Source organism: Sphaeramia orbicularis, chromosome 24 (assembly GCF_902148855.1).
Source record: "Sphaeramia orbicularis chromosome 24, fSphaOr1.1, whole genome shotgun sequence".
Lineage (NCBI taxonomy): Eukaryota > Metazoa > Chordata > Actinopteri > Kurtiformes > Apogonidae > Sphaeramia > Sphaeramia orbicularis.
Window position 1 is genome coordinate 18162296 of NC_043979.1, and position 24050 is coordinate 18186345.

At 40.0% G+C, this 24050-nt stretch overlaps 1 protein-coding gene across 1 annotated transcript in view; it reads left to right on the forward strand.

Moving 5' to 3' along the window:
• The window catches only part of plcb4b (phospholipase C, beta 4b), a 73506-nt gene that overhangs the window by 20862 nt on the left and 28594 nt on the right, over nucleotides 1–24050 (forward strand). The window contains 4 exon segments of the mRNA XM_030129017.1: nucleotides 13974–14071; nucleotides 18227–18307; nucleotides 19471–19530; nucleotides 23155–23298. Coding sequence (XP_029984877.1) covers nucleotides 13988–14071; nucleotides 18227–18307; nucleotides 19471–19530; nucleotides 23155–23298 — 369 coding nt within the window. The 5' untranslated portion in view covers nucleotides 13974–13987.

Here is a 24050-nt window from a genome sequence, read left to right on the forward strand (position 1 = left end):
ACTTGTGAACATTATAATTAGGATATTGATACTGTGTTAGGAGATGAGTGGGGAGGCTCGGCCCAGAGATCTGTATCCCAGGCGCAGGGTTGGGTTGTGTGTGCTAATGCATCAGCCTGGCCCTTCTCCCTCATTACATTCAGGGAACTCCCTGACTAAGTGGCTTTTTAAACACACACACACACACACACACACACACACACACTCACACATATGCAATAAAACACGCAGTGCTCTAAATTCGTCTGATTAAGACTGCTGATAACCTAAGGGTAGCCCTTAGCCCTCTAACACCTCCTTCCTTGTCTTCCTCTGAGGGGCCTCAGTGTTTCCTCAGCAAGGGTCGTCATTGGCCCTCAGGTCACTATACTCTGTGTGTATCTGTGAGACACACAATGACACACAAAGGCTCATTAATATCCACCATTTGGCAAAGGCTCTGGGCTATCATTTATTAGGTGAATGCTCCGTCCATTAGGCCATGTGTTAAATTCTTTGTATAACTCAATTTGGCAGACGGTGGATCTGGATGACTAAATATAGAACTCTGAGCATGTGTATGTGCATGTCTGTCCCGGCGTGTGTGTGTGTGTGTTTTATGGACTTGTATGCATTTTATGTTTAGGGTGCTTTATGTGACAGGCCATGTATTTTAGTGGTTTTAGAGCCTACTACTGTATTTCAGTGCAGTTTACTACAATATATTTTCATGCTTGTGTTATCTTTTGTGTTGTGTGTGTGTGTGTGGTGGTGCTTGTGTGTAAACATGTGTGCTTTCAGGAGTCTGTAGTTTCCATGCCTTGCTCAAGTTTATTATGTAACCCAGGACCTAGGAGCATGAGCGAGCAGGGTGATCCTCAACTATAAAAGGCAAAGGAGAGGGTAGAAGAGGGTCATTTGGCTTGGAAAAAGACATTCTTCCCTTCAGCAGTGGAATACTTCCTTAGCCTCAGTCCCAGAGAAACAAATGGTGATTGCACATTTTTGTATGTGCGGCCCAAGAAAAGCATATCTCGCCTGGCTGACATCTGAGTTTACCTTCTCTCTGTTGACTGGGAAATGTATATTTTATATTCCCAAAGGTAGACACAGCGGTCAATTTTGCATGATCAGAAACTCACTAGAAGCTTGACCTAGGTTATTAAATTTTCAGGCAAATTTTTAAAGTTTTATTTTTTGGGCAACAACAGGATGATTCCCTACACAGATAGCTAAATACTATTTGTTTTTTGTCCTGTGTTGGTTGGCTGTTGTTTTAGTCTTAAGCCCTGTCCCCTCAATGTCAGTCTTAATGAGACATGGGTCAAATACTAAAAAGAGTACACATCCAGTCAATGACTCCCAAAGGTGATTTCTGTCTTTTTAAAGGAGATTTCACTAGGCTGATTTGTATGCAAGTTGTCATCTTTCTGATCAGTTTGTTTTTAATAAGCTACTTGATGACATGAAGTGACAATAGCTGTCAAGACACTGTCAGACGGGAGGAATGAAACAAATCAGATGGTTGGCCAGCAGGCAGACGCCACATTCCCATCTGTGGCTTTACTGTGCATACTCTGGCTGCAAAACACACGGCAGAAGCATCACGACAACTCCCATTACCACAGTCCATGCTGTAAAACTCATTTCCAGGTCCAAACAGTCAACAGTGATTTAGCCTGTATGCCTATTTACTGTAACTATGTTTAATGAGGCACCAGCTAGTTTTCAGAAGAGCCTAAGTTCATTTATTTAATTTTGGTGCAGTGATGAGTAGTCTGTGCTTTACCTGCAATAGATCGCAATTTACAAGGACATGTTTAGAAGACAGACACAGCAGAATTATTACTTAATAAAAACATGAAAATATAGTGTACAATAATACTCCTGTTCATTTATTTTTTTTGTTGATCCTTTTAAGTGTCTAAAATACTGTTTAAGCTCCTGATACGTTTATAGCAGTGCTTTGTCTATCTCCTGAATCGTCAGTTTATTCATAGTCTCCTAAACTTGGAATCACAGATACAAGGCTAACACCAGAAACATGAAGTGTGAAGATGTGAAAGGCCTCAGAAAAAAAAAAAGCCTTATTGTATATGGAAGGTATCTGTAAACATCCAGTTTGTGAGATGAAGTGGCAACCAACAACATGCTAACAGACTTTGTATATCAACTTCATCTATTTCATTTGCTCTTTGTCACCACATGTGAAGTGGTAGAACTACTAGATATGATTATGAAGTCAGGAACACACTACTGTAACCAAGAAATGAATGGAAGAGGATCTGAAACAGGAATTGATGTTTCTTAGTTGCAGCAACAGCATGGTGTGCATCTTTATATACAGTCTATGCTAGAAAACTTCTGCACAAAAGAGTTGTTGTTCTTCCCAGTTGTTAAAGAAGCTGCCCCGTTTTGATTGCTTTTCCAGTCACACTGTCGTCAAATACACTCCTGTTATTGACTTTCAGCTTAGAGTGCTAAAGAACTAATACTTAAACATATATGGGCAGAGAAATACAGGAACACAAACTTGTAGTAGAAACAAAAACAGGCGTGGAAAGGACAAACATACTCACACGCAGACATAGACATTTACAGTCACACAAAGTCACATACGCTGCTGGAGGGGCCGCAGAAACCTCAGCTGACACTCCACAGTCGGTGAACAGAGAGAACAAATGTGGATCAATTGAAACTAGCAAAACGGGAATTTTTGAGAATTGCAGTAGGTAGTTCTGCCTTTCAGCTCCTCCACTCACTCTTTCTATTACTCTGGTATTCGGCTTTTGCTCACTCAAAGCATTGCACTTACAGAAATTGTTCGCCCCACGCTGACATTTGGCTTAGTAACATATAGCCCACAAGCTGGTATACAGCACACAGCTGGCATACGGCAGAGTATGAGGATGGAGGATAACTAGTGAAGCCAGAAATCTTATATAAGTGCACACATACAGGATCTCCATTCTCGTTAATGTGAGTACATATTTACTTAGTCATCACGGCCCCCTTCACACCACTGTGCTATTCAGTGATTATTAAATGAATGTGAAAACAGACGGCGGCAATAGCAACATGGATTTTGCTGCATATGTTGCTGTTTGCTCAGAGAACAGAGGTCTTCTTAGTGTAATAAAAACACTGTACTCCTCGGCTAACAGCACCTCATTGGATTAAAGACTACTTTTATCCAGTGTAAACAGTAGCATTTCTTATGCTGTTCGTCTTGCAGCATGAGCGGTTTGTGCCAATGTGTGCAGCAGGGTATAGGCAAACATAAACCCCAGCACTAACCGGATTCTGTCCAATACAACTGACTTTAATCTAATTCACTGTAATGCAATCAGACAAACCTGCCACCACTAGAATGTTTTAGTTTGTCTGTAATCTTCCATCAATACCACCTCACAGTAGCAACCTGTTGAAGTTTTCCTACGAGATTTTCTGCATGCACATGTCTTTTTACCTCCGCCAGGAGGTATTGTGATCGCTTTGCTTTGTGTGCATGTGTGTTTGTTTGTTTGTTTGTTTGTTTGTTTGTTAGCAAGATAACTCAAAAAGTTATGGATGGATTTCATGAATTTTCAGGAAATGTTGATACTGGCACAAGAAAGAAAGTATTAAATTTTGGTGATCGGGGGGGGGCACTGATTTGCCTTGGCGGAGGTCTGCACTCTCCGAGTGCTTTTCTTGTTTTTTATGTATCCTGTTAAAGGTTGTCCTACCGGAGGTCATAGCATACGTTGTTTAACTAAGCATTAGAGCAGCGCTGTGCTCTTTTCTCTGTTGTCTCACTCGTGTTCTTACTGTCATGAGCAGTGCAGATGTGAGCACTAAATCATTAACACCTGTGATGCAATCAGAAAGCCTTGTGACAAACACAACCTGTCAGATGCGTGCAGAGTTTTTGTTTGACTTTAATCCAAAAGATGTCACAGTGTACGATGCTGTGTTTGTCATCTTTGTTTTTTGTTCTTCATCCTCTTCTCCTGCTCAGTGATGTAACCCTGCAGGTGTGTATCTGCAGACTATTTTTGGTGTTTTTAGGCTTTATTTGGATAGCTACTGTGAAAATAGACTGGAAAGGCAGAGGGAGGGAGAGAGGGAGGGAGGGATGACAACCAGCAAAGGGCCCAGACTGGATTTGAACTGTGGTACTTTGTAAACCAGGTGAGCCACTCAAGCATATGGAAATTCCCATTATTCCTATTATTACTTTATCAGATAATATATGAGTTCAGAACAGTATGTAGTCAATATGTTATAAGTCATGTGTCAAACCCCATCATTATTTGGTAAAAAAAAAAAAAAAATGGGTTGGACACAGGGACACATAGCAGTTTTAATCGCTAACTGTGACTCATACTGGCAAAACCTCATTCCTTTGTAAAAAAAAAACAAAAAAACAACGCAGTAGGTAATTGTCTGAGCTGCCAACAAACAGATGATTGTCCACGTCTTTGGCAATCTGACATTTCTGGGGTTTGAACATAATGGGCATGGGGCGACTTGCTCTTTGTGGCACTGGGTTGTTTTGGATGGTAGAGACTTCAGTGTAAGTGAGCTGGTAGGTGTGTGTGGTCCTAAGATGGTTCCAGCCTCAAGGGCTGCTCTGACCTAATAGTGAGAGGAAGATTGATGGTATTGTTGAGAGAGTGGTACGTTAAGAAATGGAGTAGAGGTCCACACAGGCCTAGCCTACGTCCTCCTATGTATTCGTGCATGGATGCACACAAGGGTACAGTGTATAATGGATACACTTTTACTATTGTTAGTTGTGCTGTTATCAGTTTCTCTGTATTGTTATTGTCGTGACACTATCACAGGCATACAACAGTGCCCTTGGTTCTTTTTTATATCACTAGTCAGTATTTTGGTGCTTTCTGTAACAGGGTTCCCGCAGGGTCTTAAAAAGTCTTAAAAGTCTTGAATTTACAAATCTGTATTTAATACCTCAAAAAAAGTCTTTAAAAAGTGTTAATTTGATATGGTAGGTCCCAAGTTGTGTTTAAATGTATCTGGGAAATGTCAAGCTGCAAAGAAACTAACATTAGTTGACTCAGTTCCACCCGTTCCAACCTGACAATTTATATTGAAATAAGGAACCAGTTGTTGATAACTTTGGAGCCCCCGGGTGAGATATGATCACAGAACATTCAGCCCAACACACGAGCACATGAGCTGACTTTGGGAACTTTAAGGGATGGCTCACAAACAAAAAATAAGCTTAAGGAAGTGCAAATTTAATAATGCCTGGTTGAGAAAAGATCATTCTCACCTGGTTGACACAAGTGGAGGGGAACGTCTGTGAAATGGGCATTAAATTCTGTTCAAAGTAGTCTTAAAAGGTCTTAAAAAGTCTTAAATTTAAATTGTAGAAAACCTGTAGGAACCCCGCTGTAAGTAAAGGTAAGATCGGTGTTATGTGCTGTCACTTCTCTCTGAGTTAAGATCCCAGACAAAACAGATAAGAGTCATAATGACATGTTTTGTCATATGTACGTTTACATTAGGGACTAGGCAGCAACAAGTCTGCATGCGTTACACTAACACTACAAATACCGAAACAGCAAAATAAGGGAATACAATAGAGCCACAATAATGTCCACTTGATACGTTGTTTACTCTGGGTTATTGTGTGGGTGTGGACCTCTGCAGTGCAACAGCTTGAAAAATCCAACCTTGCCACTGTGTATGTACATAAATGTTAGCTGGTACCTAGAAGAGGCCTACCTTACCTGACCCTTTATCTTCCAAAGACATGAAACAAATGAAAAACTCAGTAACACAGTGCATATACACACATCAGTGAGGATGGCAGCATGAAGATGTGTTTACAGCAGAATGGACATGAATACAAAATCAGAGCAACGTTATGAACAAATTAATTTTCACAGCAAAATGGTAAGTATCCAGTTTTTAATAAATGCATCATAAAAGTAAAAACAAAAACATGTGAACATTAATGTTTTTGAGTAGTATTTTAAAGCCTTTTTCTAAGTCAGTCATTTTACTGTTGAATGGAGCACAGTGTTGTGTTCTTGTACTCATTTTGACACCAGTGCAGATTATCTGCTCAATGTGTGCATCAGTCAGTTCTCCAAAGTCAGGGTTCTCACTAGGATTTTTTCAGAGCGTAGGGTGGCGTGTGCGCCGCGTACATGGCACGAGTTTTGTAGGGGGGTCCGCGAGCGTAAGGCAAGTGATGTTGCCGGGCAGGCGTTAGACAATACCAAGGCACACAAAGGGGTGTTGATTATATTGTTCTCATTTCCTGTCTGCAGTGCTTTGCGCCAAGACAAAGGAATATATTTTTTCAAATTCAAATCTTGTTATCATTACACTGAATGATCACACACACACACACACAAAAACACCGCTACGCTGGTTGAAAGACAGCGTCGGGGGTCAAATCTCAGCGTTGGGGGCCCCGACGTTCAATGACACTAGTGAGAACCCTGAAAGTGATGAGTAATTTGCACTTTGTAGATACAGGAGGAAGGGCAGTATGATTTGGTACTCATAGGGGTGAATTATGGTATCAGTAATGGAGAGATTTTAACTGATTATTATTCAACTGGTTGTTTTTATTTTGTTGAATTAATTTGTATTCACTCAGATCTCCCTTTTTTTATAATGTGCAAGTTATAGGTTCAAGTTACATAGTGGTTGAGAAGGTAAAACATATTAATTATAAAAGAGTGATAGGAAATCTCTGTTACAAAGCAATTGTCTTGCCATCTTAGCTGGGGACAATTATCCACCCTGACCCATATACTATATGTAAGTTCCAAGGTTATAATAGTTTTGGATTTTTCATTATAGTGTAGTTTTATTTAGTTTTGACTATTTTTTCTCTAATTCAGTTAGTTTTAATCAGTTTTTAGAGCAGGTTTGCTAGTTTTTATTAGTTTTCATTTTTTTCTAAATGCTTAGTTTTAGTTTAGTTTAAGTTTATTTCATATATTTTATCTTCTTCTCTGTCATATTCAAATAAATCACAGACAGGACTCTGCTGCTCTCTCCCAACTTTAGTCTCCATGTTTCCAGGTAGAGTGGGGACCAGAAGACGACTCTAAACGACAAGTGACAAGAAGTAACGGATCGTGAAGTGTCGTATGGTGCCGCTAGCTAAAATTGCTAGAGCGAAATAAATCGATTTCGATTCGACATTGACAAAGATGAAACCGAAGGGAATTTTTATCCATAATTTTTATACGTTTAAGTTAGTTTTGTAAGCACACAATACAGTTTCAGTAAGTTATTGTTGTTTCACTTAATTATAGTTTTTATTTATTTCAGTTAACGAAAATGTTTTTTCAATTCTAGTTTTTGTCATTTCCTTAGTTTTCGTTAACGATAATAACCTTGGTAAGTTCACCAGTGTCAGATTCCTCAATAATAGGACAACTATGGGACTATCACCACTTTGACAGAACTTCAATTAAAAGTATTTATCCCCCTTGAACTTTTCCACATTTTGTCACATTACAACCATAAACCTACATGTATTTTATTGGATTTTTTATCTGATAGACCAACATAAAGTACTGCATTATTGTGAAGTGGAAGGAAAATGTTAATTCTTTTTACAAATAAAAATTTGAAGTATGTGCATAGATCAGTTAAGATAGATTAACCATTCATTACTATTCATTAACATCTCTTGCTGTAATGTTTTGGTTTTCATACTAGCACAGACAAAGAGCCTGTAGTCATAGGTGTGTGAGTGTTTGTTTGTATTAAGATATATCCTTATGGTGTTAGATGAAAAAGTCACCTTTTACAGACATAGATGTAACCAAAGGCATGCTGCTTTGCCATTCTTTGCATCAGTTTTTCTTTTGTTGTATGATAAATTCTGTTGCTTCTCTTCAGAAAAGTAACGCTGCAGTATATAATATGTACAAAATTAAAGTAAATAATGAGTAGACTGACATAGAGGATTTTTTTAGAAACAGGCCATACATGGTCAAACAATGAGATCCTGGGGAATCATGGTTGAGATGCACGATGGAGCCCATCATATACTGCATAACATTTACTGAATCTCATGTGCTAACTCCACCCAGCTGCCTGAGATTGACTCTGACGGCAGGAAAAGAATATGTGTTTTCCTGCAAAACATGAGAATTGAAAATAAATATGTTTAAGTGGAATAAAAATACTTGACATTTTGTTCAGATCAGCTGTACAGTATGACTGCTCAGACCTGTTACAGCTGGTTGGAATCAGAGATCAGTACTGGAAGCATTTGCCTAGTAGTTAAGTTCCATTAATGAATAATTGAGTGACATCAAACTGTTCAGGCTATTTCACATTTCCAAGAATCAGATTAATAACTTCCTTGGTTTATCAGGAAAGATGGAAAAAAAAATAATTGAAAAGGAAATTCCTGTTAACCTGTGACTGAACATAGATAATTATGAACGAATGCAGAGGTGTATGACTTTAACAACCCATTTGTAATGAATGAATATTTCTGTGTTACATCTTGAGCTTCAGATGGGGTTCGATGGAGCCACCTTTAAATAAATGCTGATGAGTTAACAGCAAAAACATCAGGTGATGATTTGTTCTCGGAGATCAAATGAGCATAAAAAACAGCCTGACTAAAAAGCGTTGCCCCCTCCTCCAACCTCCCCTTGTTTTTTTCACCTGATTTGACAGAGCTATATAAATGCTGATCCCTTATTTAATACCTATTCTGCAGCGGTCATGTTGCGAGCCACGTCAGATGTGGCTCTGTGTGTTGTTCACTTGTGTCCATTGCGTGTGTCCCCCAGTCAACTCTTCCACCACGGTCTGACTGATAGCCTAATTTTAGTTATGAGGTTGTGGGACCGCTGGGTGTTACCCTAGCTGCCATTTTAGAATGAGGAGGCTGGGAACAGCATGCCTCAACGGGGCTCCTATCTGTCGTAATATCTCATTGTCAGGGGTTGGACAGGGGGCTCGGACCTCGCTCACTTCCTTCAGCTTCCCTTGGCTCCTCACGTGCACATTCACACGTCCAGAAGCTCAGAGGCCCGATGTGCACGCTGGCATGGCCTTACAGAACCTCGGCGTGCTGCGCTGCTATTGGACAGATTTCATTCCACAGAGGAAGATGTTATCTAATGCATACTGTTGAGAGTGGCAAGATCTAGGCTAACATCAGACAGGACAGCACAACCCAATTAGTCCAAATTAGATAGGTGATTTGTTGTATCAGATTCACAGGAATTTTTAAAATATGTAATATTTATATAAAAACTTGATATTATTAAATAAACTGGCTTGGGTGTAGTCTGTTTGCTGTAGATTTCCTTGCATACACTCGTTTGTTTTAACTCTACAGGTAGTGTACGTGTGTGTGCTTTGCTCTGCCAGTGGTTTAATTTATGTTTAGTGCATCAGTAAGTATTCAGGACTTGCAGCTGGTGTCACTGGTCATGTGATTGTTGTTTACACCGCCATATTGGTAGGCACGCTATCTGGATCCAGAAAGTCAGAACTGTTGCTTTATATCGTGTTTTTCTTTGGAGTATGTCTGCTTGTGATAAAGGCACCATAGATGAGTTTCAATGTTTACTAACAACAGTGATGTGTGCGCAACTCAGAGACAAAAACATGAGTACCAGCTACCAGCCAGCTCACATCAGTCGCTTACACCTCCAGGCTCTCCCCCGGAACTTGTGAACGAGCCGATATGTTAGCTCTAAAATGGTCCATTAACTGTCTCTGTCCAAAAGCCGATCCCATCTTCCCTTTCATGGCCGCATAATTTGACTTGACCGCATCGGGAAGGCTGTCCCATAGTAGAAAAGCAGACTTGCACAGACGGGTGGGGAGTATTGTCACCAGCTCCCCCCTGAACTCACCGGTGTCGCCCGCCGTAGCTCCGACTGCCACTTCCAGCTGCCTCACCCAGCTGAGGAAACTCTGGCTACCATTGCCGGCAAAGGGAGCAGGTAGATCCACAATCACTCTCTCTCTATAGGGCGATAGGTCAGGGGAAGCCCTCCTGGTAGGTTTAAAGGGGTCTTCATTACCGTACCACATGATGACAATTCTTTTTTTCCACGCCGCTAAGTGCAACAGGCACGTAGGCTAACTATACTGAGAAGCTACGCTAACCACAGTAATAACTATAAACAGCGGTCGGCAGAACAGAACCACCGCTGCCACCAATGGAACCAAGCGGTCTTTATGCCAAACTTATGCTTGGTGAAAGCTAAGTAATAAATGGCACACAGGAGTTTAGCAGGTCCATCGTTTAACACGCTACGAACTCAGCGTGACTTCCGCCTCCAAGACTTAATGTATGCATACGTCACATGAAACTCATCTATTGCAACCAACCGCAACACACGTGGTTACCATGATCACACTGCTTAAAGTTTTATGTTATTGTAGATCTACACAGGAGAAAGATAAATATCACCAACAAAGGGCAATTGTACAATCCAAGGAAAGCTTGCCTACCAATATGGCGTCGTAAACAGAAAACCACGTGATCATGTAACGTATGTGCAAAACCTGAATATTTAGTTGGCCTGCCTGATGCCTGTAGCAGTATGGAAACCAAAATGAGTTGATTATCTACAAATGAATAGAGTTAGTTGAGTAGAGTTAGTGCTATGTTTTAATTGAAAATAGATGTATCACATATCTCTATTTGGAAGTTTTTATCTGCTAGTGTCACTGCATTGTAAAGTGTCACATCAAATGTTGCTAAATGTCTGCCCGTCTGTCAGTAGGATTGGACAAAAAGCTAAAACAGTAATTGCTCTGACACTTTAAGGATAGTTACGGCATGGACAAACAGATTAGATAAATACATTAATTAAATAAAACATTTATAATATATGAAGGCTGATGTTTTTTTGCCTTCTTTAATACTGGAGTACCACAGGGTAACTCAACACGGTAAGAGTTGTGTTTTAAAACAAAAATAACCGAAGACATACAAGCAAAGAAATTAAACTATATTTTAGAAATGGTAACATTCTGTTAAGTACCAGCTGAGACCGACTTATGGAATAGAACGTAACATTAAATAGCTGAAACAGTGCATTTCCAGTGTAGTGTATGTGAAGTTGTTCTTTTGGTACAAGGTGTACATGGGGAAGCATGTTGTGGTATTAAAATTACTAAAATCCTCACCAAAGGAAACGGCACGTAAAAAGATGTGTCTTTGCCAAACCTGCCATTTCCAGACTGTAGCTGCAGCTTGAAGGCTTTACTGATGTCACACAGACAGGTGGAGGAAGGAAAACCACAATTCAGTAATATTCACTCAGCAACCAGACTGATTAACCATGGTACAGTCAGTTACGGTAAACAGTGGCAGAAAATAAGAGAACATCAGTCATTATTCATGGTTTGTTTGTAAAAACTTAGGCACTCAGAGTAGGGCTGAAATTCAAAAGCCTTTATTAAAGCATAGCCAAACAAATAAAAATTATAGCCGACACGTTGCGGCCTATGGGCTTTCATCAGGGCTGATATAGATATATCCTATATAGAGCCCTGATGAAGGCCCATAGGCTGCAACACGTCAGCTATAATTTTTATTTGTTTGGCCATGCTTTAATAAAGGCTTTTGAATTTCAGCCCTACTCTGAGTGCCTCAGTTTTTACAAACAACTAGAATTTGGATCTCAACACTGATGAGCACCAGAAGCAAGGAAAGAAGACCAATGATACCCACGCAGCACTCCAGGCTTGTGTTTTTTTTTATTATTTGTGGTTTGTTTGGGTTAACGTCATACACACACACACACACACACACACATCCCTGTTTTATCTGTTGTTGAGACACATGAAGAGTCACCAAAGAAAAAAAATGGACATTTCAAAGTTTTGATCCATCACTCAGCTTGGACGCTAAGATGTGAGCATCATCTTCATGTGGTTAGAATTATGTCCTCTCATTTTCTGGTGGGCCCGGCCTCCATATTAAGAGGAATTGTGTCTATTGATGAACCGATGGGTGGGTTGAGATTAGATGTCATCCACTGCTGTATAACTGTCAAGTCCTTCTAAATCACTGTTTTCTTCGACTACTCCAAATCTGTGCTTCATCTGCATTTGTCATGCCAGCTGTGAACTACAGCCCACCCGGCCAGCAGTTTTCTGTTGATGTTGTCCCTGATCCGTGTTCCCCACATCAAAAGCAGACATCCCCTCCCACCCCCACTCTGTCCCCCAGCCTCTCCATCCAGCCTCTGTCACACACAGCTGTTCCACTCATCCATTTCTCTCTGCCCACCACTGCTCTGTTTTATCTCCACTCCTCTCATGTTGCTTCATCCTCCTGTCTTTCATCTCTCTGTCCCATCGTTCTGTCTCTCACCTCTTCCTGCCTCACGTCGAGCTCTTACCTTTGGTTCGCTGCTACTATTTTCTTATCTGCCTGTTTATCTGGTCCTTTTTCCATCCTTTTGCTTTACTCTGTTGGACATTTGCTTTTGGTAATTCCTGTTTTTTTTTTTGTTTGTTTCTGGTTTGCCTCTCCCTCTTTGTCGTCTCACAACACCCAGTTTCACTCTTTGCCATAAAATGGGTGGTTTCTATAGCCTACTGTCTGCAGTCAACATTCACACAAACACCGACATTGCACCTTCATTTTGTCTTATGGATTATACAGTATCTATTGATGTGTAATTGTCACACAGAGGTGCAGGTGCTATAGGCTGAAAGACTAATCAAATCCCACCGTTGAGTATTCCCATAATGGTTTAATAAGTGGCTTAGCTCTTAGACTATACATAGTGTGTCACGTTCTCAAGTGTGCTTCTCCTCACTTTTGCCTGACACATTTCAGGCTGACGTAAGAGGAGCCTATATTTGGGTGGTTTCATCGACAATATTACTGTTTCCTGTCACGACCCCCCTCCCCTTCCTGAGCTGCAAAGCTTACGTGACGATACACGTGCAGGTGTGTCACATGAATCGGGCCTGACTCGCTTCTTGCATTCGACGAGGAGGAGATGGGGCACATCCAGTCCGTTTCAGGCCAAATGTGAGAAAACTAGAAGACTTAATGGAAAATTCCACCCTCGGATTCTCTTTAAGCGCCGCAGATGCTCAACCTGCATCGTTCAGTCCCACCTGGGGGTTATGAAGGGATGCGGCCGCATTGTTTTCCTCAACCTGACCTTTCTGCATATATTTCACTGCTTCTACTGCATTCTGGTGCATCGAGAAACAAGCATCTCTAAATCTGATACAGTACTACTGCAAGAGAAGGGTTGTTTTTCCACAAGATGGAAATGTAATGGTATAGATTGCAATGAAACTACTGAAATGCAATCACCTTAAAATCCACTTAAAGTAAAGGAAATCTGATAATGCTGATAATCACCACTTAACAACCCAGTATTGTCTGTCTTGGCTCAAATATTCCACTGAATTACTGTGATAAGCTCAGTTTCTATTACAGTAGTCATGTGTTGAAAGAGGCTGTGGAGGAGGGTTGTTCAGAGGGTCGAGAAAAACTTGGAAAAACTTGTTCCTGTGGGTTGTTAGCGACTGTATAATGAAGTTCTTTTATGGCTGTGATAATGTGATTTAATTCCATTTCTGTGAATCTTAGCAAAAAAAGATTTATTATGTGAATTTGTAATTTTTTTCAACACTTTTTTTAAAAAGATAAGCTGCTAGGTTTAGAGTCAGATACGTGTTGGTGAGGATCATTCAGTGAAAATGGGTAAAAATTCAAAATCCAATGTTTGAGTGAAATGAAGGAGAATTAAAGTGTCTCTCCTGGTCATACCTGTTGACCTCAACTATAATAAGTATCTGCTCATGTCCTGTTTACATAGTGCTATTCTACACCATGGAATATTTTGGGATGAGTCTCTGGAGATGCAGGCACCAAGGCAAAATCAGCATCTCTGGTTCTACAGCAAGAATTATGTGTTCTCGCACTATGTGATCATAACATTTGGCGTTACAGGTGTTTTGCTTATTTTGTCTTTTAACTTGTTCCTCTTCTGTTTCAGGTTTGTGAGCAGCCATGACTAAGTCCTACGAGTTCAACTGGCAAAAGCACCTGCCTGAGTTCATGCAGGAAGGCGCCACCTTTGACAGATTCGATGAGGTAAGAATGAGGAAATTCTACTCTCTAGGGTTTTAATAGAGTAAATCATTTAAAAAAAAAAAAAACTATGTGTGATGTCAAGGAACACTTGGATGCAGTTAAAATCCAGCTTCGTTAGCTTTTCATCATTGTGGGCTGAATAAGATACTCAGCAGCCTTGTTGATACTGACGTTGGTTATTTGGGCTGTCGTATTATCATCCTTCACCTTAATGACCATCCCGGGGTCAATCATTAGTGCGTACACACATAACGGCGCAGAAGTGTCTACTTTATAACCTGGGACGTCATCGTTGTAGTCAGAGCTCTTGCTGTAGGCAGACCACATTGATCAGGCTCATTAAGAAGCCTCAGTGTGGCGACGGGTTGTCTGCAACACATCCACTGAGGATTTTAACCAGCACACTGAAAAGATTATCTCTGTGCTGCTGTCTTATTCAGCATGTCATTTGTTTCTGCACTGAACTATTATGTCACAGGTGCAAGTCGGAAAAAGTTAAGAAATCAGGATTATCAGGAAAAGATAATAATGGGAAAGAGAAGCGCACATTTTTTTGGTTCAGCTTCTTTAAACAATTACATAAAGTATTAAAAAAAAGTCACTGAGGGGAAACAGAAACATCAGCTGTTGATAATATTTGTGTCGTCACCATCAGTGTGTGTGTGTGTGTGTGTGTGTGTGTGTGTACGACCCTGTGTATCTCCTGTCTTTTGCCCGTTTCATCTTATTAACTTAATCAGGACAGTTAGCTAGGACATTGCCGAGCAAAGGCAAAGTGTGTCACACACACGCGCGAGTACAAAGGCATACACGCACCCTTGCACACATTAGGAAATCCCCTCAGTCCTCTCCGTTTATTTGGGCAGTAGTGAGGGGAGGAGGATTCCTCTTAGGCAGAGAAGAAAACTTGAAAGAGCACAGGGAAAAGCATCACTGAATCCACAGCCATGTCAAAGTGAGCCATGAAACTGGGCCGGCGCGCCTCTGAAGAAAGTCCTCAGTGTGTTGCTGCTATGAATATGAGCCAAGCCGAGGCAGGACAGGGTGAGGACTGGCCTGGATGGTAACAAGGACGACCTGTCTCAGTTACCTTGCGTGTTGACACAATTATCACAGTTGAAATTTATGATATCCAGATGGAGCTCACCCCCTTCCCTGTTACTGCTGCTGCATTTAGTCATTACTGACTTTTAAGATTCTATTTACTGATATACCCTTCCTTCTTATCAGCGTAATAATGACAATATTTTTTCTGAATAAAGACAGTCCTCAAAGGTTCATCAGTCACAAAAAGCTGAAAACAGTTTTTTATTTAATGTACAGTTTACCATATAATAAACTAGGTTACTCATTCTTGCCCCATAAACATTGACATGACATGTCCCCACTTTTTAACGAACAGTTTCTCATTGCTTGGTGTATTTGTCGGTGAGTAAATACGTAGCTGTTGCTCTATAAAGTCCAGTCCAAAGGTTTCAGCTCACAGACGTAGCCGTGCTCTTCATTCGTCCTTCTTATATGGACCTTACAGACACAAAACAGCATGGATTCATTTTTTCCTCAAAAAAAAATGATCTCCTGTCACTGAAACCCTGCTGACTGACAGATGGTCGAGACAGGTAATGTGCATGTGTGTTAGATTTCAGGGAAACATAATTACCATATGCCCTGCCTCGGTTCTACATGTCAGTATCCAGTTAAAGCACAGTATGGGATGTTAAATGGTTCTAGGATTTTTGTCGAAGTTGTTAAAATACTGTAGAATCAGTTTGGCTGCTTTCTTTTCTTTATTCTGTTTGTCTATGTAGTCTTAAATGTTCTATCAGTAGTTTACTTGTCCATTTCTCTTTCCTGAAACTTACCAAACTACATTAAGGCTTTGAAGATCAAACAGACTTCAGAGTCCATTCTTTTGTCTTGCTTGTTGTTTTTAGTTGAGTTTCTAGACACAGTGAGAGGTTAAAGAGACACTCTGCTCTAATAGCCAGAGGGCTTGTGCATCTCAGTGTGTGTTTTGTTCTTTCATTGTCTCACTGATTAGAGATCTGTCACTTAAGACGTGGCTGAAGTTCGGTTTCCATGGGGACTGAACATCCCTCATATCGACAGACAGTTGATTAAGGAAGAAAAATGGGCTGAAATTATGTTGGAGTGCAGTGACAGTGGGGAAAAAAACTAAGCAAAATGAGAGCACTATAATATATTTCCTATAGATTTCCAATAAGTAATCACTTTTTCTCTCCGAGGTTTTTATAGATAAGTTTGACCTTTGACCTTTACGCCCCAGGATCAGTCAACTAGTGCAAAGAGATCCTCTCTTAATAGTCGGTGGAATCGCCACAGGGCTTGTGTGTTTCCGTCTGTCACCGTCTCACTGATGAGAAATCAATCACTTAATATCTGGCTGATGTTTGGTTTCCATGGGGACTGGAAACATCCTCATATCGACAGCTGATAAATGAAGAACAAACGGCAAGACCAAAATTGTGCTAGGGTACACACAATAAAAAGAACACGGATAATCTTACAGAAAGGACAGTGGATGCCAGTTTTCTGTTATTTACTGTCAAGCACCGGCTGGATAGCGGAGACAGGGTGGCATGACATGCAGCGCTTCCTGTGTTTTCCTCACTGAACCGATGCTTCATGTTGATCTAACTTGTAAAATGCTGGAGGGCATGTGTATGGATGTGTGACTTGTTTGAATGGTGGGAGTGAATATTTGATGGGCGTTCATGTGGACAGCAACAAAGCAAGATTGTGTAGTTTTGCTCTTAAAGGCGGTTAAAGATCACACATGAATAAATTATATGGCTTTGTATTTTTTGCATAACTGCACAAAAGCAAGTGTAAAATACTGATAAGACACACACATACTGAACTGCATTTGCTCCAGTACACAAGAACGTACGTCCTGGTATGGAGTGGACGCTGGAAGACCATAGACACATTTTTTCGTCTCCACACAGAAACATTCAGACATGCTGCTAATTGTTCTTTTTCACGTGAAAGCACCGAGTGTTCCCATAAACCTTTTAGCTTTACAAGAACAAACTGTCTGATAGTGTAACCGGGGCCTGCTGTATGTTCCTAACAGTCGGGCCTCATTTAGAACCATCCCTTTCACCTATTTTGGTTTTAATATGTGCGAGTGAAGCCTGTGTCAGTCAGGTCTAATTCAGATAAAAGCGAGTCAAGCTTTTAACTGCATTAATAGCAGTCTCACTGTTTTCTAAATGGAAATAGGATTGTTCTTTTGGCTTTTATGGTGGTTTAAGATGACAGGATAGGACAGTAAGAAGAACAGCCAAATAACCTGCCAGCTTGGTCCTATTTGCAGCAGTGTATCTCATGGCAGCAACACCCTGAAATAATAAATTATATGTGGGTGTGTGTGTCACACTGTTCCCCACTGCTAATATTAGACTTGGACTGACCCAGCAACCATCTCTTATTCTCTCTTATGTTTTATCCTTTTCATGTGTGTGATTTGAGTCGGATCTCAAAAAAATATACACTCTGACACTATCATTTATCACCACAATCACAACCTCCAGCAGCTGATTGAGTTTAGTAAAAAAAAAAAATGTTTGGGTAAGATAAGTTGACCAGTTTTCTGCTTCAACACTACTGATAGCTGAATACAGGTTACAGCATGTTCACCCTTAATTGTGTGTGCATGTGCATTAGCCACACAGTAGCAGGAACGCAACACCTCTGGATCCCACTCGCACACGTACACACAAACGCATTTTGTCCAGGTTCATCCCTTGTCTCCAAAGCATAACACCGTGTTCCAGCCATATGATGTTTGCATTTAACAGTTCATCGAGTAGCAGTCACATTTATCTTACTTTGTGTTTGCCTTAGCAATAGGTTTCATCTCCTCTGCTCCCAACTGGTGTGTATGTACAGAATCTATTTGCACATACTTTGTGTGTGCATGTGTGTGTCAGCTACATCTTTGAAAACGAATTAGTTCTTCTTGTGTTTGTCTCGTTGCATAAGGGTTGTGTGTGTGTCAAACAGGTTGGCTGTTTAATCTCTTGCCATGTCAAAATGTCAAATAAAGGCCTAGGACTGATGAAGCCCCTCACAACACCCCACCCACCCCCCATTTATAAAAAAAAAAAAAATCGGTTTTCCCTTTTGCAGGACCCATACCTCTTTGAGACGAACTGTCAGATGAAGGTGGATGAGTATGGCTTTTTCATCACCTGGAAGAGTGAGGGGAAGGTAATAACACCATGGATGATTTTTTTTTTTGTATTCTTGTCTGACAGGGTTCTTTCTGGTGGGGAAAATGTAATCTAACCAGAGATAATAAATAACAATAAAGAGGTCAGAGGTATTTCTCTGACAAAGACTTTCATTGTTCCCTGTAAATATGTAAACAGGATGGCTGAGTGCGCGTAACACTGTCGCTTTAGGAGAGATGTCCACTGGCCTTTTGTAACAGCATTCAATACCTCTTGCTGGTCTTTGCTGCATTAAGCATAGGAAAAAATACATGTATTGTAATGCTGTAAAACTTTAAAGTAAAATGCTGGTGATTTCTGTAACTGCAAATTCTGTATGTTTGTATTGACCATTTTCATGTGTCAAAGCAAAAGCACAGGGTTCTATTTAGTTATAAGTGGAATAGTTCTTACAGATGCTAAAATTAATCATATCATATCACAGATGGAAGTTTGGCAGGAAGTTAGCGCAGTGTAATTTACCAACACAGGATGTACTTTTAATTTGACAGGGCATAAGGATTTATATTCAACAAAACGATCACAATCAGAGATGAACAGGAAAGGCATTGTTCGGCCTGTGGCTTTCAGTTTTGGTGCAGCTCTACAAAAATACAAAAACAAACACAAAAAGGCCAATAAACATTGCCATCCGTGCATTAACGCTAAATTAACACTAACACCACAACCCTGCTGACCCTCTGCACATAAAAATAACACACATTCAGCAACATGCCCAATACCCACAATGTAATGCGGCAAACACACCACAATATTATTAGGATTCAACTGCCACATCTGGATAACAAAAAACACCATCATCCATACATGCGATCTGCTTAGTCTGTGGTGTAATGCAAGGCTGTAGACTGTTTATGTGGAAAATAAACTCATGAATTAAATGACTACAATAATAGTTTTTCTGTCGTCAGTATCTCACGAAATAAAAACTGACAGAAGATGATGTGTTTGGGTCATAATGACCTGCACTACTAACTTCATCCTGTGGTGCTGCTGCTGTGTCGAGTATTAGAAATAATTATGAAAATCACAAATAAAATGCAGTGTGACACATGTGTCTTGTTTCCTCCCTCCTTCCTCTGTCTCCACCTGCCATCTTCCACTGGTTTTCTTCCTTGTTTCGGTGCTTCCCTCCTGCAGGAAGGCCAGGTCCTCGAGTGTTCCCTCATCAACAGCATTCGTGTCGGTGCCGTCCCAAAGGTGAGACCTCAGCAAAAACAATTTCCTGGTTTCTTCTACTGCACCAGTCACGCTCTCTGCCCACCACACCTCTAGTGCTCACACACTGACAGTTGGAGTAAAATCTGTAGAGACTACCACGTCAGGCACATTATTCATGCTTTAATTAGCCCAGGCCACAGCAGTGTATTCTATCGATTGACTGATCTGGTGCTCTCATGAGTTCTCGCCACTGAGCTTCTCTTTCATACGTCTGATTCATCAGCGGCACTTAAAGAACATAAACATGAAATATTTAACTCATCAATATTTATACAATGCTAGGCAGCTGGGTATAGCCACAGATTGTATCTGAAACTTTGTTTTGTAACGCTGGCTTGTGCTTTTGACCCAGAGAGGGATGATGAAAAACTGCTTCCAGGTCTATTATGATGGGCTGCCACAGAGCTAGTGGGTTAAGAGGTTCACACTGTGGAATAAAAGCCTCACAGGAATAACATGTTCTGTGTCTGTGCCACAGCCACTCTTCCTTATCTTGTGAGAGGAAGCCTGTAAAGAAAAAGGCGCAACATTTTGTATCCTTACGCTGCTAGCGCCTATCCCGTTATTTATTTAGTTGATGTGGGCCGTGTATGGTTTGTCAGTAGATACAATATTGATTCTTACAGTTAGAGTTACAGTCACACATGATATTGTAGCATTTGGCACCATGCAGTGTGGATAAATTATAGATTATGCCATGGGAATATCCATGCCTGTCTCTAATTAGGATGCAAACCTATGACGCTGCTAAAAGTCAGTAGAGGCAGGTGTGTACTGTGTACATAAGTCCATATCCGGTTCCATATGCGCTGTTGACAAGAGCAGAAGGTCCATTTATTTGTTTTCTGCTCCGTGTGGACGTACATGTGTGAGGGCACGTATACAGATTGTCCAGGCCGATAGCAGCTCGTCCTGTTTGTTGAAACGCCGTCGCTGCTCTGCGAGTTGCAGCCTCAGAACAACTACTAGCAGGGCTTCTCCTCAGAGGATAACATGGTTACACAAGCCTCTGAGCTGTTTCAGATAATCCAATGAGCAGGGAAAGATGAATGGCATCGGATGATTGCTGGCTGAGGTTTTAAAACTGCAGAGCCTGTTGCCTGCTGCTGTTAATTCAATCATACGACAAAAAAATACATTACTATCTGCCACGGTGACGGTGTTGGCATAGTGAAATTTGATTGAAAAGATGAGGAGGATGAGTCATGTCGTGTTTTTGAGAAAGGGGTGATTGTTTTCATGAATTTTCTGCTTTACAGATTGAACAGGAGTTCGCTGTCAATTCAGGTTGAAATATAGTTAGGTTTGTGTGATATTTGAAGGGGGATATCCAGGGTAACTACACCGCTTTAAATATTGGTAATGTCATCCTGTATCTTTTGGTATTCAATCTGGCTGTAATTCCTTTTACAATATATATTTTCTTTAACTGTAAATGTAAAGCTTTCATTAATACACAAAAATGTCCAAACTGCAATTGAAGTTTTGCATGTCTGCTAGAGGTAGACCGATATATCTGCCAGCCGATATATTGATTTTTTTCAATATCTGCCATCGGCCTTAATTATTATTATTATTATTTTTTTTTTTTAGCTGATATTTGACCAGTAGTAAAAATGTTATAAGATATTTGATAAGGCACCTGTATGGGCAGCATTTGAAGTTTAATAAATGTTAAAAGAGTACAATGTGTACGTGTATTAATAATTTAATTTATATTGCTGCATAAAAATCTTAATTATCGGAGTGTTTCAGTTGTATTTTACAGTCAATGTGCTTTTAAAAAAAAATGACCTCAAAAATAAGCTATAGAGATCGGCCATTGCCTGACCAAATTTTTAAAAATCAGCATCAGCCTTAGAAAAACCCATATCGGTCGCCCTTTAACGTCTGCAGTTATGGACACATAAACATCTCCAAGATCAGATCCAGACAAAGACATGACGTTGTTGTCAGGCTGTTTGTGTTTCTATATTGATTATAAGATGACAGTGTGACTGTATTAGATATGGATCACATTATTACATCATTTCTAGTTCAGGAGGGAAGGATGAAGTTTACAAGCTTGTTCATTGAATATATGAGGACACAGGCAAACCTCTGGAATAATAATAGTGTGATTTTAAGACGGAACTCTCAAATCACTTAAAATTAGTTCCACTAAAGTGTTACCCTGAAAAGATAAAACACTCCTGTCTAAAAAAATTCCTAAATTATGAAATCAATAGGAGTGCATCCTTCCGCACTAAACAAAACTTATAGATATCTCTTGTTTGCTTGTTGTCATATATTCATTGTGAATATATTTCACAACTGTTCGAGTTATATTTTGTCTTGAGGTCATGGAGACAAATTTTTATTAAAACTGTCATTGGAGAGAAAAAAAAATCTGGTCAGTTTTTTGGTCATAGATCGCACAGCTCTATTTTGAATGAATCTGACTTGCGAGTTATTGTTATTTCATGAAAGTGTGTTGTTTCTACGTTATGTATATTTTTTTGCAGATGGGGACAGTATGGGTTGGGTTAGCTGAATGGGCTTGTTTTCTTTGCTTTCATCAGTTTTAATATATATATATATATATATATTTTTTTTTTTAAGTCAATCGCAGTCAAAATTAGTCTGTACTTTCCTGCTGGTTGCTTTCTTTTTCTGTTCATTTATTCTTATTCTCCAAATGTGTTAATTGTGTTAGGAAAAACTGCAGTTCCACTTTGAAACCTGTTGATTAGTCTTAAGTCATGGGCAATGTGGTGCAATGGACTGAATTTTCTGCACAGTCTTATTTTTTGAGATGCATATTCATGGATTGCATTTTTTAAATTTTCACAGAACATTAAAAAACACTGATCTTGATTTACAATTTTAGTCATTTTTCACAGGATTATTCAAATATGTTTGATATATTTCCTATTTTATATAATGAAAGATCTGACAGAAGTGTATGCATGTTCTTTTTCCTCTCACTGTTGGGATCAGTGTTACAGGCACCTGAGAATATTCTTGATGTATTAATTTCATTTAGTCCTCCATAATGGACAGCAGAGGGCTTTGGAGTCTTACAGCGCCTCATATATATTAAATCCTAGTTGCACTATCATGGAGCTTTAAGCCTCCAAAGCATCATACAAACACTGTATTAGACTGTTCAAAGAGACTTCTCCACTGCACCACTGGTTTTCTACTATTATCGATTGCTTCAACAAAAGAAAGACTTTATGTCTACAAACCCACATCCATGGAGACTGATCTCATGAAACAGTGTTGTATGTCATGCCAGTTCTTATGACATTTGCTATGCTATATGTATGCATTTTCAACCTTTTGCATGTTATTCAATGTCATTTGATCGCGTGTCAATTTATGCCAAGATCTCCAGTTCATATAACCCTAACCCTCAGTGCGCGGTATTTGATGCATCGATTCAGGTTGGACAGGGAGCTAATAATGGCAAGAACATGCATGTGGAAAGCTTATAAAGCGTACAGATAACATGGCAATTAAAAGTGGAGTGTGTATTTATGCAAGTCATGATATCACATTGCATCCATCCCTGGTTTTTCTGTTTCTGCTAAAATATCTGTCACTATCTCTGTTCCTCAGGACCCCAAAATCTTGTCGTCGTTTGAGGCCGTTGGAAAGACCGAAGCTGACTTGGAGGGCTGTATTATCTGCATCTGCAGCGCCACAGACCTGGTTAACCTCAACTTCATGTTCCTGGTGGCCGAGAACCCAGAAGTGGCACGGGTAAATCCACACAAAGCACCAAGCTGGAAGGGCTTTGGCCTTGGCTCTGCACTCAGGCCTGAGAAGAGAAGAGCAGACCTTGAGATTAAATTTGAGGCTTTTTCACATCTACTCGGCTAATGCAGATTCATCCACACAGCACTACAGCAAATACAGGATCTTTGAACAAGGACACATCTACTTTGCGTTAAGACCACAACAGCTGCCATAAAATACTGGAGTTTTTGTGTTTAGATATGTTTGTTGAATTTTTCAAAATACAGAATAATGAAAATCCACAGGTATTTGCACACATAAAAAAAGAGAGAAAATGAAACAAAACCCACTTAACCCTCCCTTGCTGTCATTAGGTATCTGTATGAATATACAATATGGCACTGTAGAAATAAATAAAGCTACATATAGAGTATTACATGCAAACCTACATCTTAACCTGTTAAGGACCTTGTACATGTGTTGTAGGATTGTCAAAAAAGGTTAAGAAAGATTTCCACACTTTATGAAACTTCTGCTCAGATCCACATAATGTATACTGGATTTTTTCGAGTTTAAGATCGGAGATCACTTCTCTCACCCAATGTCCAACAGAAAGTGGGGCAAAAATACTGGAATTTAAGTTGACTTTTTACCCTCAAAATGTTACTGAACACCACCATTCACTTACTCATCATATAGGATGAAATGAATGAAGACTAGTTGAAAAAAGTGAATTTTTTCAGTTTTTTCCATTTCACACTACCCTCTTAAACCTT